We start from the raw sequence: 14,176 nt of genomic DNA, 5'->3' as shown, positions 1-14,176 counted from the left end.
TCCATCATGACATATGTACATTTATACACCACACAAAAAAGAAAATAATAATTTATATCAATTGTAAAACAAAACAGTACAGATGTAACAGACTTGGAATTAATGACCTTTTTCAATCATATTTCAAATGTCATGAACTGTTTCTATTTCAAGACTGAGTCAAGGTCATTAGTGTTGAGTCTGAGTGAAGACAGAGACCAGGACACATCCAGACTGAAGCAGACAGCATCCGAGTCAAGACCTAGACTGGGATACATCTTTCTGAAGCCAAGGCAGAGACCAAGACACACTGAGCTCATGTCAAATCTGGGAGCGGGACACAGAAGAGTCTGAGTCAAGACCGGGACCAGGACACATGGGATTCTGCTGGGTTTTATACCTCTCTGACCTTGTTATGTTACAGGCCAGCCACTGGAGGGCACTATGAGACCTGAGGTTTGTAGGGTAAGCCAAAGTGGAAGGGGGGTGGGTAGGAAGAGAGCTGGAGAATGTAGCGGGCATTAGTCTTCATGTTTACTGCACATGAAACAGGCCTTAGGGCTAGGGTTCCCTGTTCACCTGAAGCAGCTGAATTAATAGTTAACAGACACAAAATCACAGTAAACACAATAAACACACAGAACCAGGACACAACTGGGGCAGCTTGGATTTATTCTCCATAAACACGTACAACAGGGTCACATTCATCACGGTTCTCATAAACAGTAGTCACATTTGGCTGCAGTCTCCGAAGTCCTGAAAAACCGAGAAGATTCCTGCAGCACGTTCAGAATTAACATATATCAGAGCAAACATCAGGGATATATTATAATTACAATTAAATCTTTAAAAAGTACAGCTATTTACAGGAGGCACAGTCAATAACAGGCTCAAACTAATGTAATCATATTATTATTATTATTATTTCATAAATGGACATCTTCACAGGCGTGTGCGCGGTCCTGGTTCCCTGACTCAGTTCGGTCCATTGCCCGACAACAGCCAAGACTCACTGACACTTTATTCTGAAGACTGCCTCCGTATCGGCTTCATAACACGGTGATAACATAGTGTTGGATATTTATAACAATGTTTAATTATACAGACAATACCTGCTGGAGTGAGTGAGTGAGTGAGTCAGTCACTCCTCTGTACAATGACACACTCACCAATCACTCACACCTGTGGACTGTTTCACACACTCACCCAGTCACTCACTCACTCACACAGTCACTCAGACTCACCTAGACACTCACACACTCACAGACTCGATGCTAAGACTGAATCCTCTACAAAGGCAGTCATCCAAAACAAATCTCACCTTTTTTTTTAAGCTGAAAATATGCAATGTCAACGTTTCCTTTATTCACTTAAAAAGGAAGAAATAAGATCAACACTAAAGAGATATAGATCATTACATATTTAAAAACGAACACGATCGTGGACATAGATCTGAAACATAGTGGGATCCAGCCTTGTGCTGTTGTGCTCAACTCAGGAAGAGGAAAAACAGCGTGTCTCCATTGTGTAACCTCATTACACAATGTGTGATTATAGAATCCTGACAAAATCACTGAAAGCCCCACAGCGCATCACTTCTCTCCTCTGCGTCTCACACAACCGCGACTGACGCCTCCACTGATTATACTCAGTTTCAGACTTGCGCCATGTAACTTTACAACAGGAGGCTGCCTTGACACTCCACTGTTTCCTAGTCCCCTCCGTGGACGAAAGGCTAGTTCTATCATTCTCAGACCCCCGGTCCACTTCAGTGTCCAGCCGGAGAAGGTGCGTGAAAGGCAAGCAGGGAGCGTTCAGACTGAAAGCAGGGTTTACGACTGTAAACCTGAGCCCTGTTCTAATTGGCTGAAAGTAGTACAGGCCAAACTATGGCTTATAGCTTCAGCGTGAATGAGTGAGACTATGCTCCTGAAGGTGGAATGGGTGTGGCTAAAATGCTGTCAGTTAAATGGGCAGGGCAAAACTGCTGAAGCTATCACATTGTAGGCTGAATGGGCGGAGTCAAACTGCTGTAGTGTGAATAGTGCTGTGTCTGAAACTGTGGCCTATTTACTATATAGCACACTATTATGGGGTTCCACCATTTTGCAGCGGTGTCTGAAAACAGCACACTCTTCTCAGCGCACTCAAACAATCCCACAATGCAAATCCAAATAATGTACAATATAGGAAAGCGAATACCCCTAATACTATGATATACTAATACTAGTATGAGGTCATGTCCCAAATTGTTCACTACCCTCCTAAATGCAATTCCCTATAATAGTGTACTACATAGTGAGTACTGGGCCATTTAGAATGCAGATTAGGTGTGGTTAAACTGCTGTGGGACACATGAAAATCTGCTGGTTAAGTGACATCATTGGTACGTATTGAAAATGATTTCACAAAGTGAGGTAAGGCCCTGTATCGAAGTGCTATGGGCCCTTTAAAGCTCAGTGTTATTACTGTAGGAGTTTGGTGAGAGTGTTTCCCAGAATATGGGCCCTTTAGCTCAAAACGGTGGGGTTGTCTTACACCTCACAGATCATCGTCTATGAAAGGGATGTCGAGTTCAGAGAACTTTGCGGTGACTGTGGAGCTTAAATCTTGGCTGTGGAGGGAGGACGACGGCCCGTCCTGCTGCTGGTGTTTCTGCTGCTCACTGTGTGTCCCGCTGGTTCTCTCCGGTCTCCACAGCCTCAGGCCTGAAATAGAAATTTTAGATTAGACTCGGGGGAGATGGACACAGCTGGCCATCACCAGGCTTTCTGTCCAAATGTGGACGTCTCTGAGCTGCTTGAGAAAAACATGAGGAGAGAGAGACACATGCAGAAGCAAACACTAGCACAGAGCTAATGCACCTCTAAACAACCAGTGAGAAACCAGTGAGAACCCAGTGTAAAAACAATGAAGTGTGTCTTAAAGAAACAGGGTCTAATATTTTATCCCAAATGTAGTCCGTCAGAGAAATGTCTGGTGTCTGAATGTAACTTCTTTAGACTTTAGGTGGTTGGGGGTTAACGTAGTGCATTGGGGGGGGTGTTGGGGGGGTTTGACAATTCATGTTCTTCGTAATGGTGGTTTGTCACTATATTTGGTTTTGTTCAAGACATTGTAGTTAGAAGCTAAAGAAGCAAACTTCAGACACTGACCAGGACTCGACTGACCCTCGACACAATGATGACGATGATGAAGATAAGGCACATTTTACTAAGCATCAACAACAGAAATGAAAGCAGTGACTCACAGCAGGCCTGCGGAGAGCACCAGACGCTGGGGTCCACCTTCGTCCACATCATGCAGCCCACACATGCATTAAACAACAAAACTCTCTCTCTGTACCTGTCACTGACCTTCCGACACCAGTTGGTCCTCCAGAGGACTCTCTGAGCTCAGGGTGGACTCAGAGTCCAACATCTCGTTATCAGAGGCATCCTGGTCCAGTTCGGGAAGTCTTCGGGCCAAATTTACCCTGAAACACATAGAGAGAGAGAGAGTTACAACACTCTGAAATACTGACACACAGAATACAGCTGTTTACTCCTACATACAGTTACTCTACAGACCATATTCGTTTCTGCAGTGAGCTCAGTGAAGCTGAAATAGATCTTTAACCCTCTAAAAACTGTGAATTCAAACTAACTGAATAGAACTGAGGAAAGAACCCAGCATAAATTCACTGATTTTACTTTTTAAACAGGATAAAGGTCTGAATCAGTCAGCTTCCAATTTATTTTACACAGAGCTGTGGATTTGTGTTGGATGTTGGATATAAACCACAGCTGAGTCCTCACAGCAGTCACTCATCTCACATAGTCTTAGTTTATTTAAACTTGGATGCAGCACCTCTCAGTAAAAGGGGGCTCCTTATAGAACACACCTTGGAGAAAGAAGCCGAGCGTTCAGCATAGGTGTATTTACATTTAGACAAGTATCTGGTCTCTTGCTCAACACCTTGCACCCATTATGCCTTTTACCCATTTGTGTCATTGTGAATTCAGACACAGTGATGCTGAAACAGAGATCCCTCAGCGCCCCCTGCTGATAATGTGTCCTTGGTTCCCATTAAAACCAGGAACTGCATGCTGGAACTGCAGAGGGCCGCTTCATTGAGGAGCACCAAGAATCTTGAACGGAACCAGTTCAAGAACCAGATTTCTTTTGGTGGAAAAGTGTTATGAGTCAAGCTGGACGTAACCTTCATGAAAATACTGGGGCTGAAGCTCTGGACGGTGGGTGTAGAGATGAGTGCACTTACTTCTCCTGTTTTATTGATTTAATCCTTTCCTTCAGGGTCTTCTCCGCCTCAGTGTCCAGAACATTCAAGGGGGACGAGTCCAGTTCGCTCTTGGGATTCTCTAGAATCTGGAACACAGTGCAGAATTGATACAGGTTTTACAATTGTCACCAGTTTAACTCACCTTAATATCTCTCACTGTCCCTCACTGCCCCAAAAGCAGGGTCTTCAAGCACTGTCATAGGTGGTACTTGGAGGTTTTTAGAAGAACCATTTTTGGTTCCATATGGCATCATGTTAATTAAAGAGATGTGCGAGTGTGAAGAACCCTTTAAAATATATTAAAGAAAATGGTTCTTTATGGAATAAAGGGCGGTTTTTATACTGCAAACAAACTGAACAGAACTGAGAAAAGAACCCAGCATAAATAAACTGCTTTTACTTTTTAAACAGGATAAAGGTCTGAATCAGTCAGCTTTCACTTTATTTTACACAGAGCTGTGGGTTTGTGTTGGATATAAACCACAGGCAAGTCCTCACAGCAGTCACTCATCTCACATAGCCTTAGTTTATTTAAACGTGGATGCAGCACCTCTCAGTAAAAGGGGGCTCCTGATAGAACATACCTTGGAGATAAAGAAGCCGAGCGTTCAGCATAGGTGTATTTACATTTAGACAAGTCTCTGGTCTCATGCCACCGGAATAAAGAACATTGTGTAGCACCTTTATTTTTAAAAGTGTAACTTTATGAGATACGCATGTTTCCTGACCGTGTTTTTCCGCTGCAGTGTGAGCTGCTTGATGGCCAGAGCCTCTGCATGCTCCAGCTGCTGGATCTCCTTCATCTTCTCATCGTATCGTCTCGTCTGCTCATTGATCAGGATCTCCAAACACCTGCCAATCACCCCAACACACACACAGTTCTGGAGTCTGATGATAAATACTTATTACCGTATTTTCCGCACTATAAGGCGCACCGGATTATAAGGCGCACCTTCATTGAATGACCTATTTTAAAACTTTGTCCATATATAAGGCGCACCGGATTATAAGGCGCATACAATAGACGCTACAGTAGAGGCTGGGGGTTACGTTATGCATCAATTAGATGGAGCTGCGCTAAAGGGAATGTCAACAAAACAGTCAGATAGGTCAGTTCAACTTTATTAATAGATTACAACCCAGCGTAGTTCAAGGTAAAACATGTAGTGTCTCGCTTTATTCCCTCGGAAACTCTGTTTAGTCTTCTTTACTTGGCGTAGGTCATCTTGTTGCTTCCTCCACTTTCGCACCATTGATTTGTTAATGTTAAATTCTCTTGCTGCTGCTCTATTCCCGTGTTCTTCTGCGTGACTTATCGCCTTGAGTTTAAACTCTGCGTCATATGCGTCTCTTAATAGAAGCTATTTTGGGGTCTTTACATAAAAAACAAATGGAAATGAAATATATATACCGGTATATATCCAGCATGCACCGCGCGCGGAAGAAAATGAAGTAGGCGGCTGCTTACCGTAGTTGCGAGACCTGTTGTGGCTCAATATTGGTCCATATATAAGGCGCACCGGATTATAAGACGCACTGTCGACTTCTGAGATAATTTGAGTTTTTTAGGTGCGCCTTATAGTGCGGAAAATACGGTACATTTCAGCTGTGTAAAATATCAGTTAATCCCAGTCAGACTATTTCTCTGTCCATCAGCTATAGGCCTCAGAGGCAGGTGAGGAGTTTATGAATATTGTGGTAATCATTATGTTTATTAATTAAGCTCACAGTGTGGTCTTGGGCAGGTCCTTCATGCTCAGCAATGGGTCAGATGTATCTGGACAGCGTAAAACACATGGAGCAAACACGATGGCCAGAGAGTTCGCAGACATTCGGTTATGAGCTTCTTCCTTCGCCACTCTACAGAAGGACGGAGGACAGATAAGGGACACCTACATACATACAACAACATACAGTCTACATATAGAGAGATACCGTCTACATAAATTACACATACAGCCTACATCTAGAGACATGCATTCTACATCTAGAGACATGCAGTCTACATATAGTACACATGCAGGCTGAATCTAGAGACATGCAGTCTACAAATAGTACACATACACTCTACATCTAGACACATACAGTCTACATAAATTACACATGCAGTCTACATCTAGAGATATACAGTGTACATCTAGAGACACAAAGTCTATATAAATTAAACATACAGTCTACATCTAGAGAAATACAGTCTACATACAAAAACATAAAGAGCAAGTAGAAGGGGCATTCATGTAGGACTAAGGAGGTTTAAAGGCGACAGGGTACTGGGGCCACTCACCTGACAAGGTGAAATATGAGTCTCTCCAGGGTATTGTAGTTGGGAGCAGGAAGTTCCTCCACCTTCCTGTAGATGGCTCTGAGACATTCAGATTTCTCTGGGAGGTCTGAGGGAGAAGGAGGAGAAAGGATGTTTACTCTCTGTTTAAAACACATCTGAACAAATGATGGGGCGGCACGGTGGCGCAGCAGGGGCCTGGAGATTGTGGGTTCGATTCCCGCTCTGGGTGACTGTCTGTGTGGAGTTGGTGTGTTCTCCCCGTGTCCGCGTGAGTTTCTTTCGGGTGCTCTGGTTTCCTCCCACAGTCCAAAAACACACGTTGGTAGGTGGATTGGTGACTCTAAAGTGTGAGTGTGTGAGTGAATGTGTATGTGTGTGTCTATGTTGCCCTGTGAAGGACTGGGGCCCCCTCCAGGGTTTATTCCCTGGTGATTATTAAGACAGCAAACACAAAGAGCGGAGAGGCGGGCACAAGGACCAAATCAAAACAGAAATCTCATAGAAAGAGATACTTACCGACAGCATACAGGAAGTCATTGTAGAGGCTGAAAGTCATGAGAGGATCTGGCAACTCACGCAACCAGCACTTAATCAAACCAGTCACTGTGTGAATGGGGTAGTTTTCAAGACAGTCCTTCTTAGGATCTGGAACAAAACACACCATAAAACAGAGAACTAATATGACTGATTCATAATAATATTCATCATAATAATGTATTATATATATATATATATATATATAAACATATATGTATATACACATATTGTTTATGTGTGTGTGTGTGTGTTTCCTCACTGGTCTCCATCAGTTGGTGGAGCTCCTTGGCTTTGCAGGCGGAGCCAGATTTGCGGTAAATCCCCTCCGTGTAAAGACCATGTAACTCCACATACGAGAGCATCATCTCCATGACAACAGGAATGGGGGTCTCTGAACTTGTCAGAGAGCTCACATGCGCTCCGAAGTGAACCGTACTCTTCTCTGAATCCACCTGGAGCATAATGTAAAATAATAAATAATAATAAAAATAATAATTAGAAGAAGCACATTTCATATACTGCAGTCATTCAACGTGCTTTACAAATGAAACAGCAGACAACAGATCCTTTTATGAACAAGTGCTTTTCGAAGCTGCTTTACAAACGGAAACGTATAAAAGTAAAGTAAATAGAAGGTGAAAAATAAAAATGGATGGAGAATTAATTAATTAATTATACATATAAATTAATTATACACACACACACAAACAGGGTGGGCCATTTATATGGATACACCTTAATAAAATGGGAATGGTTGGTGATATTAACTTCCTTTTTGTGGCACATTACTATATGGGAAGGGGAAAACTTTTCAAGATGGGTGGTGACCATGGTGGCCATTTTGAAGTCGGCCATTTTTGATCCAACTTTTTTTTCAATGCGAAGAGGGTCATGTGACACATCAAACTTATTGTGAATTTCACAAGAAAAACAATGGCATGGTTTTAACGTAACTTTATTCTTTCATGAGTTATTTACAAGTTTCTGGCCAAATGTGTTCAAAATGGTGCCCATTGTATTGGATTATATACATACATTATATATATATATATATATATATATATATATATATATATATATATATATATATATATATATATATATATATATATATATATATATATATAGTGAGCACACATAAGTGGAGCGGTGGGCAGTTACACTGTGTTTTGTTTGATATATAACTAAAGGCTTTAATACATAGGACCTAACCCTAACTTCATAAGACGTTTCTATCATAAGTTAGAATCCAGTTCTCTCTGCACACTTACAATTATCAGGAAAATTCACTCATAGAATCTGTACCGCAGCACAACCCACATTACTGAATGTTCTTCATGCAGTTACATATTCCCACCAGAGAGAGCGCAATCCTCCAACCTCATCAAACTTAAGTGTTGCAGCTTTAAAGCTCAAATATAAAGAAAGGAAATGTGTATGTGACTGTTTACCTTCCTTTGGACTCGTCTGGAGCAGTGGTTCACTATTTTACTGAGACACTTTTTATGGCACACCATCTTACAGGCTAAGAGAGAGAGAGAGAGAGAGAGAGAGACACTATGTTACTCTTCTATTACAACAGCTCAACCTCAACACACTAGGAGAAGAACACTAACTGCTAATTCTGTTCCATCTGTGATATGTAGCACGGTGCTGAGTGATAGGAGGACTCCATTTGGACTCTCAGTGACGACTGGCTGTGGCCTGTCTCCCACAAGTTTAATACAGAACACTGAGCATCAAAAATACAAGAGAGGATTGTGGGTAAAACTCACAGCTGCACATGCAGGCTTTCTCCATTACCCAGACGAAGGAGCTGCAAAGGTCACATGACTGCACGATGTTCACCTGATACGTGTTGAAGCAGTGGTCCAGAGGACTGTCCTGCTACAGGAAGCAAACACCACAGGACACAAGCGTTAGGGAATTATGGGAAGAACACAAGTTGCTACTTTAGACAGCATGCTGTAAATTTATATTAATTATTTTTCCTATGAGAAAGTGCAGGTAATGTGTAGAAAGTGCAGAGTGTAAAGCTGCAGATGGATTGTGCAGCGTAAGCAGTTCTAGATTGTATCTATGATATTCTTGATTTTCCTGTTTTGTTTCCATGGTCACTAAGCAGTTGCTTGGCAGCTGCTATGCTATCACAAAGAGTTGCTAGGGTGTTGCTATGCAAATTTCAAGTGCACATGTTTGGCTTGTTGGTTTCCATGGTATTCAGCATGTTTCCTAATTTGTTGCTAAGCAATACCTATGGTATTGCAGGGAGTTGCAAGGGGGTCACTAGTGTGTTGCTAGGCCATTGCTACGGCATTTTTGCAGAATGCTGAGTGGTTGCTATGGTATTCCAGGTGGTTGCTATAAAATGTAGTGTGATCGAATTGATTGTTGGTATGGACCCGTTGGTATGGACCCATTTGACACTATATGTTCGCTGACATAGACACGAAAAATCTAAAATAGACCTAAAAGCATTGCTAATTAAAACACTTCATAAATGAACTTACGAATTTTTCCTTTGTCAACTTGATTTTCTTTGTGGGCTGTGGGTAAAAGAGAAAAGAAAAATGCACATATAAAAATGATTTAACCATTAAAAAAAAACTTTATGATTGTGGGGAAACCCTGTTCTTTCTGGTTTGTTTACGTTCAGAAGTTCAGCGTATTTTAAGGTGAAGTTGTGTGTGTGAGTAAGAAGCGACTGTATCTTTTAATGTGGAGTGGTGTGTGTGTGTGAGTAAGAAGCGACTGTATCTTTTAATGTGGAGCGTTGTGAATGAGTAAGAAGCAACTGTATGTTGTTGGTGCCTGAAGAGTAAATTGTCTGTAAGTGTTTATTCACTGTTTGAACTCCCACAGATGCTCTCCTGAATTTAGAGTCAGATCCACCTTAAGTAACGTAGCTCTAAAAGCAAAAATATGTCAGTGGGACCCCCCTATGGAGCAGGAATAGAGCAACATCCTCATCTCGGTTGGTGCTTTTCAGCGTTCAGAGTTTGTTTACACATTTACAGACACTGGGGCTTCCTAAACATATTAGAGCGGTTTCCAGCGCAAACTGACTACAGAGCAGCACATGGAGAGGAGACACACAAAGTTTATTAGACTTTTTTTTTTTTTTTTTTTTAAACAATTCAAATCGTGAACACCAGCTTTAATTCATTACTCAGTTAATTTAGTGTTAACAAAGTCATTACATTTGAGCAGTTCCCCATGATTCTGCATGAAGTCACAATTAGAGTTTTTTAATGATGTAAAGCAAAAGAGTAAATATCAATGATGGACATTTTTAGAAACAGCTGTGTGTGAGTGGGTGTTCTCTAACAGAGGTCTCGTGCCTCACACTCTGGGAGTGTCTGCACAGATGTTTTAGGTGAACGCATTGCTCACATCCTCTCCTGGGCTTATTAGACACCGGGCCTTCCTAACCCTGCTGGTGTTGCATTGCCACTCTACCTGGGGCTTCTCTTGGGCTGCCTGGGCTGCACTAAAGAAGTCACTTGAAAAGTAGGGATAAAAAACTGAAAAGCGAGGTTCAACCTTTCGTATACTGTTAACTATATCTTTAAAGTACCTTCAGAGGTTCCTTCTCTAACAAAGCTTTTTTGATCTCAGCTCTGATGAAGTTAACAAGAACCGACTGGAACAGGTTCACCACCATGGGGACCTCGGCTCTCTTCTTCTGAGCGGCCAGACTGGACACTTTATTCTTATAACCCTGCAGCAGCTCTCTGTACGATATTACAGGGTTCTGTGGAGCAGAGGAGAGAACATCTCCCATTAACACAGCACAGTTCATGTTCCTGCTCTATTAAAGATGCAATCCCTGATTTTCAACAACAACAAACAGAGACATTATTCATGAAAGTGGATATATACTATATTTACATTTTGCACAATGTGTTAAATTTGCTTTATAATCCCAGAATGACTATAAACTATGGTTTATTCTCCACAGAGGGGGTCGCCCACATGGAGGTGGCCATCTTTATACTCACAGAGAGGGAGTACATGCTTTTTATGGTGTCTCTGAACTGAGAAGTAGCTTTGAGAAAAATCTCTTCCGTCTCCGAGAGAACTTTGGTCTGAGACTGGAGATCATTCATCTGCATTTAAACACACACACACACATAAGTGACCACTTTATCAGAAACACCCCCCTTCTACTGACACTCACTGGCCACTTTATCAGAAACAACCCACTGTACTGACACTGGCCTTTTTAAGGGAAACCCCTCACCTGGTTGCCCAGGTACTCGTCTACGTGGCGCAGTTCTCTGCAGTCGGTGATGTTCCGGTCCAGGTAGGTGTCCCACTGCTCCTGGACGCGTGTCCCACGGCTGATGCGGATGCTGGGGTTCTTGCGTTTGCGGTTCGGGAGGGTGGAGGAGGTGTAGGGGTTGGGGTAATATGCATGAGGACTTCCGTCTGTAATACACACACACACACTCTTTCTCTTTCTTCCCTTTCTCTCTCTCTCTTTTCTGATTCCACTTTCTCTTTCTCTCTCTGCAAGTTTACAGACTTACACTTGCCTGGTTCCTCTTTCTCGGCGAGCGTCCTTGCCAGGGTAACGTTCCCATCCTGTGGCGTCAGGCGCTTCTTTTGGCCTTTTGGTAAAAACTTGGCAAAGAACGGAGTCCTGATGAGTTCAAACAGAGAGAACGAGGTTAGAAACATAAAAGATGATGGGTTTTTCTAGGGGGTTATTACTAAGGTGCTAAAATGTGATTGGTGTTTTTTGTAAGGCAGTAACTATGATGTTGTGATGCAATTCCAGGTTGTTGCTAGGGTGTTAGGTTATTAGGGTCTTTGTAGCTAGCAACAGAAATGTAATTAATGTTACGTAGTGGTGTCCTCACTTCTCGGGCGTGGCCTGTGGACTGGGCAGCACCACACTGGTTCTCTTGCTGGCTTTGGACCCGTCTGCTTCCGCAGGCAGCTGGAAGGAGACCAGACGTGTTATTCAGAACCTTGAAGTGGGACACACCTCCTCCGATCATCAGAGAAGTGAGTGGACCAGAGGAGAAAGGTTACAGCCTCAGACACTCTGCCTCTGTCCAGCTCGACACAGCTGACCCATGCGGAAACTGCAAAAAGCAGACCGCCTGTCTAGAAGATGACCCGCTCTGTCTCTGCAGACCCATTTATTAATGATTAACGAGCATTGTGAGAGTCACCCATGCTCAGGAGAATTAGATCAGAGGATTAACATCATTTAACAGTTCTCCCACCACCACCGAACAACCAAACACCTGAGATGAGGGGAGCCCACCGCATGCAGCCCCTGACCTTCCCCCGAAATGTGAAGTCTTCTGCCAAAAGAGCGTGTTTAATATTAATATTAATAGTGTTACACCTCTTTTAAATCTGTTTACTCAATTTCTCCCAGTCATTTATCAAAAACAGTTCTGTTTGCTAAGACTCCCTCAACACATAAAGGGCACTGCCCCCAGCACACACTAACCCCACCATTATTATTATTATTATTATATATTATTATTATACGATCACAGTAACAATACCCCAGAGCTTCTGGGGTATTGTTAGTGTGATCGTGTTTAGTGTTTAAGGGGTTAAAACAAACACTGGTTAATGATTAGTGAAGTCTAACCCTAATCGAGAGCTGTATTCCAAAGCCTCGACTACGTTTCTCGAACGCTACGTCACTGAAGGCTGTTCCGATGTTAAGAAAACTTTGTGTACGACTGAGAAACGCAGCCTACGTTCTGAGCCATTTTGAGGCTGCAACAGATGTACCCTTCATGGCCCTCACTTACCCACAATTTTCTGCGCATGTCCGGCATAAATGAGAAAATAAACAAAACAAAAAAAGTGTAAAATAATTTATATTTTAAAATTTGTCTCTACCCTGTGTTTAATCAATACATTTATTCACACAGTACCATATCTAACGTATGATTTTTAGTAGTATTATATTTTTAATTCCAGTTGAAATGTAATTGTTTAAGGTTGATGTTTAAGGTTTAAGGTTGATTTTTAATAACATTTTTAAAATAGTATTATGTTGCAGGAGAATATTAATAATTAAATAGTCTATTTTAACTCAGTCATGTTTGTGCTTTGAGGCAGATCAGACCTTTCCGATGACATCACAATGCAGCCTCCTTACACTGCTCCATTTGTGTGACCTCGTTTACCAAGAAGGTGTCTTCAAGGGACAGTCCTACCTTGGCTGCAGCCTAGGCTTTGGAACACGGCTTGTGAGTTTAACAGAAGTAGAGCTGCATTTGCAGTGGTCTGGCACTCAGCGGACCCCTTTTGTTTTTAATTTCTATTTCTACAGGTAAAACATGTGGTGGAGCTACATGTGTTACAGGATGAAAATGATGGAGGAAACTGGGTGGAAATCCACTGCAAACAAGGCGCTAGAGATTAATTAAATGGGGATAAATAATCAGAACATGTCAAACAGCAGCAAGTCCTTCCAAAAGGACTCCTCACTGCTAGCTAAGAATTACAACAGCAATGCTAACAATCCACAAACAGACATAAATGATAACAATGCTATGAAAATGTTCAGAAGCCAGCCATGACCACAGAGACACAGATAAAGCATACAGCCATTCCAAGATGAACAACAGAGATTCAGCTCAGCCCCATTTTCCAGAAGTCCTCCAGCTTTCCCTCTCCAGAACATTCCAGCGTCCAGGATCCGAACCGAATTACGGCACATTAAAGAACAGTTCAGTGAAAAAAAAATCTAGTTTACAGTTTCCCTCCTTATATCAAAAGTAACCAAGGAGACAGTGTAAGTTACCTAGGGGGCACTAGGGGTGGTTAAAACCTCAACATTTCCTAATACCATCCAGATGCCTTCGCACTGAAGTACGTCTATGATTGTGGGGAAATGCAATTCTTCAGGATTGCTGTGTCTTTTAAAGTGGAACGGTGTGTTTGAGGAGGAAAATGACGTTGTTTGTATGTGTTTTATTTACTGTTTGCATTCTCACAGAAACTTATGTGTAACTCGAGCTGTTTAGATTTGTAGCACTTTCACTCTGTGTTTACTTTCATACAGTTAGCGCTCTCCTTTATTGAGTCAGTTTCACCTTAAGTAATGTAATTGT

The 14,176-nt window shown here is 42.1% G+C and overlaps 1 protein-coding gene across 3 annotated transcripts in view; it reads right to left on the bottom strand.

The window, feature by feature from the left end:
* Positions 1 to 640: 640 nt before the first annotated feature.
* The window catches only part of myo9b (myosin IXb), a 43,274-nt gene continuing 29,738 nt past the window's right edge, over positions 641 to 14,176 (bottom strand). For all 3 annotated transcript variants that reach the window (XM_066680534.1, XM_066680536.1, XM_066680535.1), the window contains 16 exons: positions 11,948 to 12,027; positions 11,615 to 11,727; positions 11,326 to 11,513; positions 11,084 to 11,191; positions 10,660 to 10,836; positions 9,593 to 9,628; positions 8,858 to 8,969; positions 8,534 to 8,607; positions 7,342 to 7,534; positions 7,062 to 7,190; positions 6,546 to 6,651; positions 5,990 to 6,121; positions 4,990 to 5,113; positions 4,241 to 4,347; positions 3,336 to 3,454; positions 641 to 2,687 (listed from right to left, as the gene is read on the bottom strand). In XM_066680534.1, coding sequence (XP_066536631.1) covers positions 2,521 to 2,687; positions 3,336 to 3,454; positions 4,241 to 4,347; positions 4,990 to 5,113; positions 5,990 to 6,121; positions 6,546 to 6,651; positions 7,062 to 7,190; positions 7,342 to 7,534; positions 8,534 to 8,607; positions 8,858 to 8,969; positions 9,593 to 9,628; positions 10,660 to 10,836; positions 11,084 to 11,191; positions 11,326 to 11,513; positions 11,615 to 11,727; positions 11,948 to 12,027 — 1,965 coding nt within the window. In that variant the 3' untranslated portion in view covers positions 641 to 2,520. The remainder of the gene's footprint in view (positions 2,688 to 3,335; positions 3,455 to 4,240; positions 4,348 to 4,989; positions 5,114 to 5,989; positions 6,122 to 6,545; positions 6,652 to 7,061; positions 7,191 to 7,341; positions 7,535 to 8,533; positions 8,608 to 8,857; positions 8,970 to 9,592; positions 9,629 to 10,659; positions 10,837 to 11,083; positions 11,192 to 11,325; positions 11,514 to 11,614; positions 11,728 to 11,947; positions 12,028 to 14,176) is intronic.

The sequence above is a fragment of the Hoplias malabaricus genome, chromosome 9 (genome assembly GCF_029633855.1).
Source record: "Hoplias malabaricus isolate fHopMal1 chromosome 9, fHopMal1.hap1, whole genome shotgun sequence".
NCBI classification, from domain to species: domain Eukaryota; kingdom Metazoa; phylum Chordata; class Actinopteri; order Characiformes; family Erythrinidae; genus Hoplias; species Hoplias malabaricus.
The sequence above is the reverse complement of the archived record's forward strand: the minus strand, read 5'-3'. Positions and strand labels throughout refer to the sequence as shown.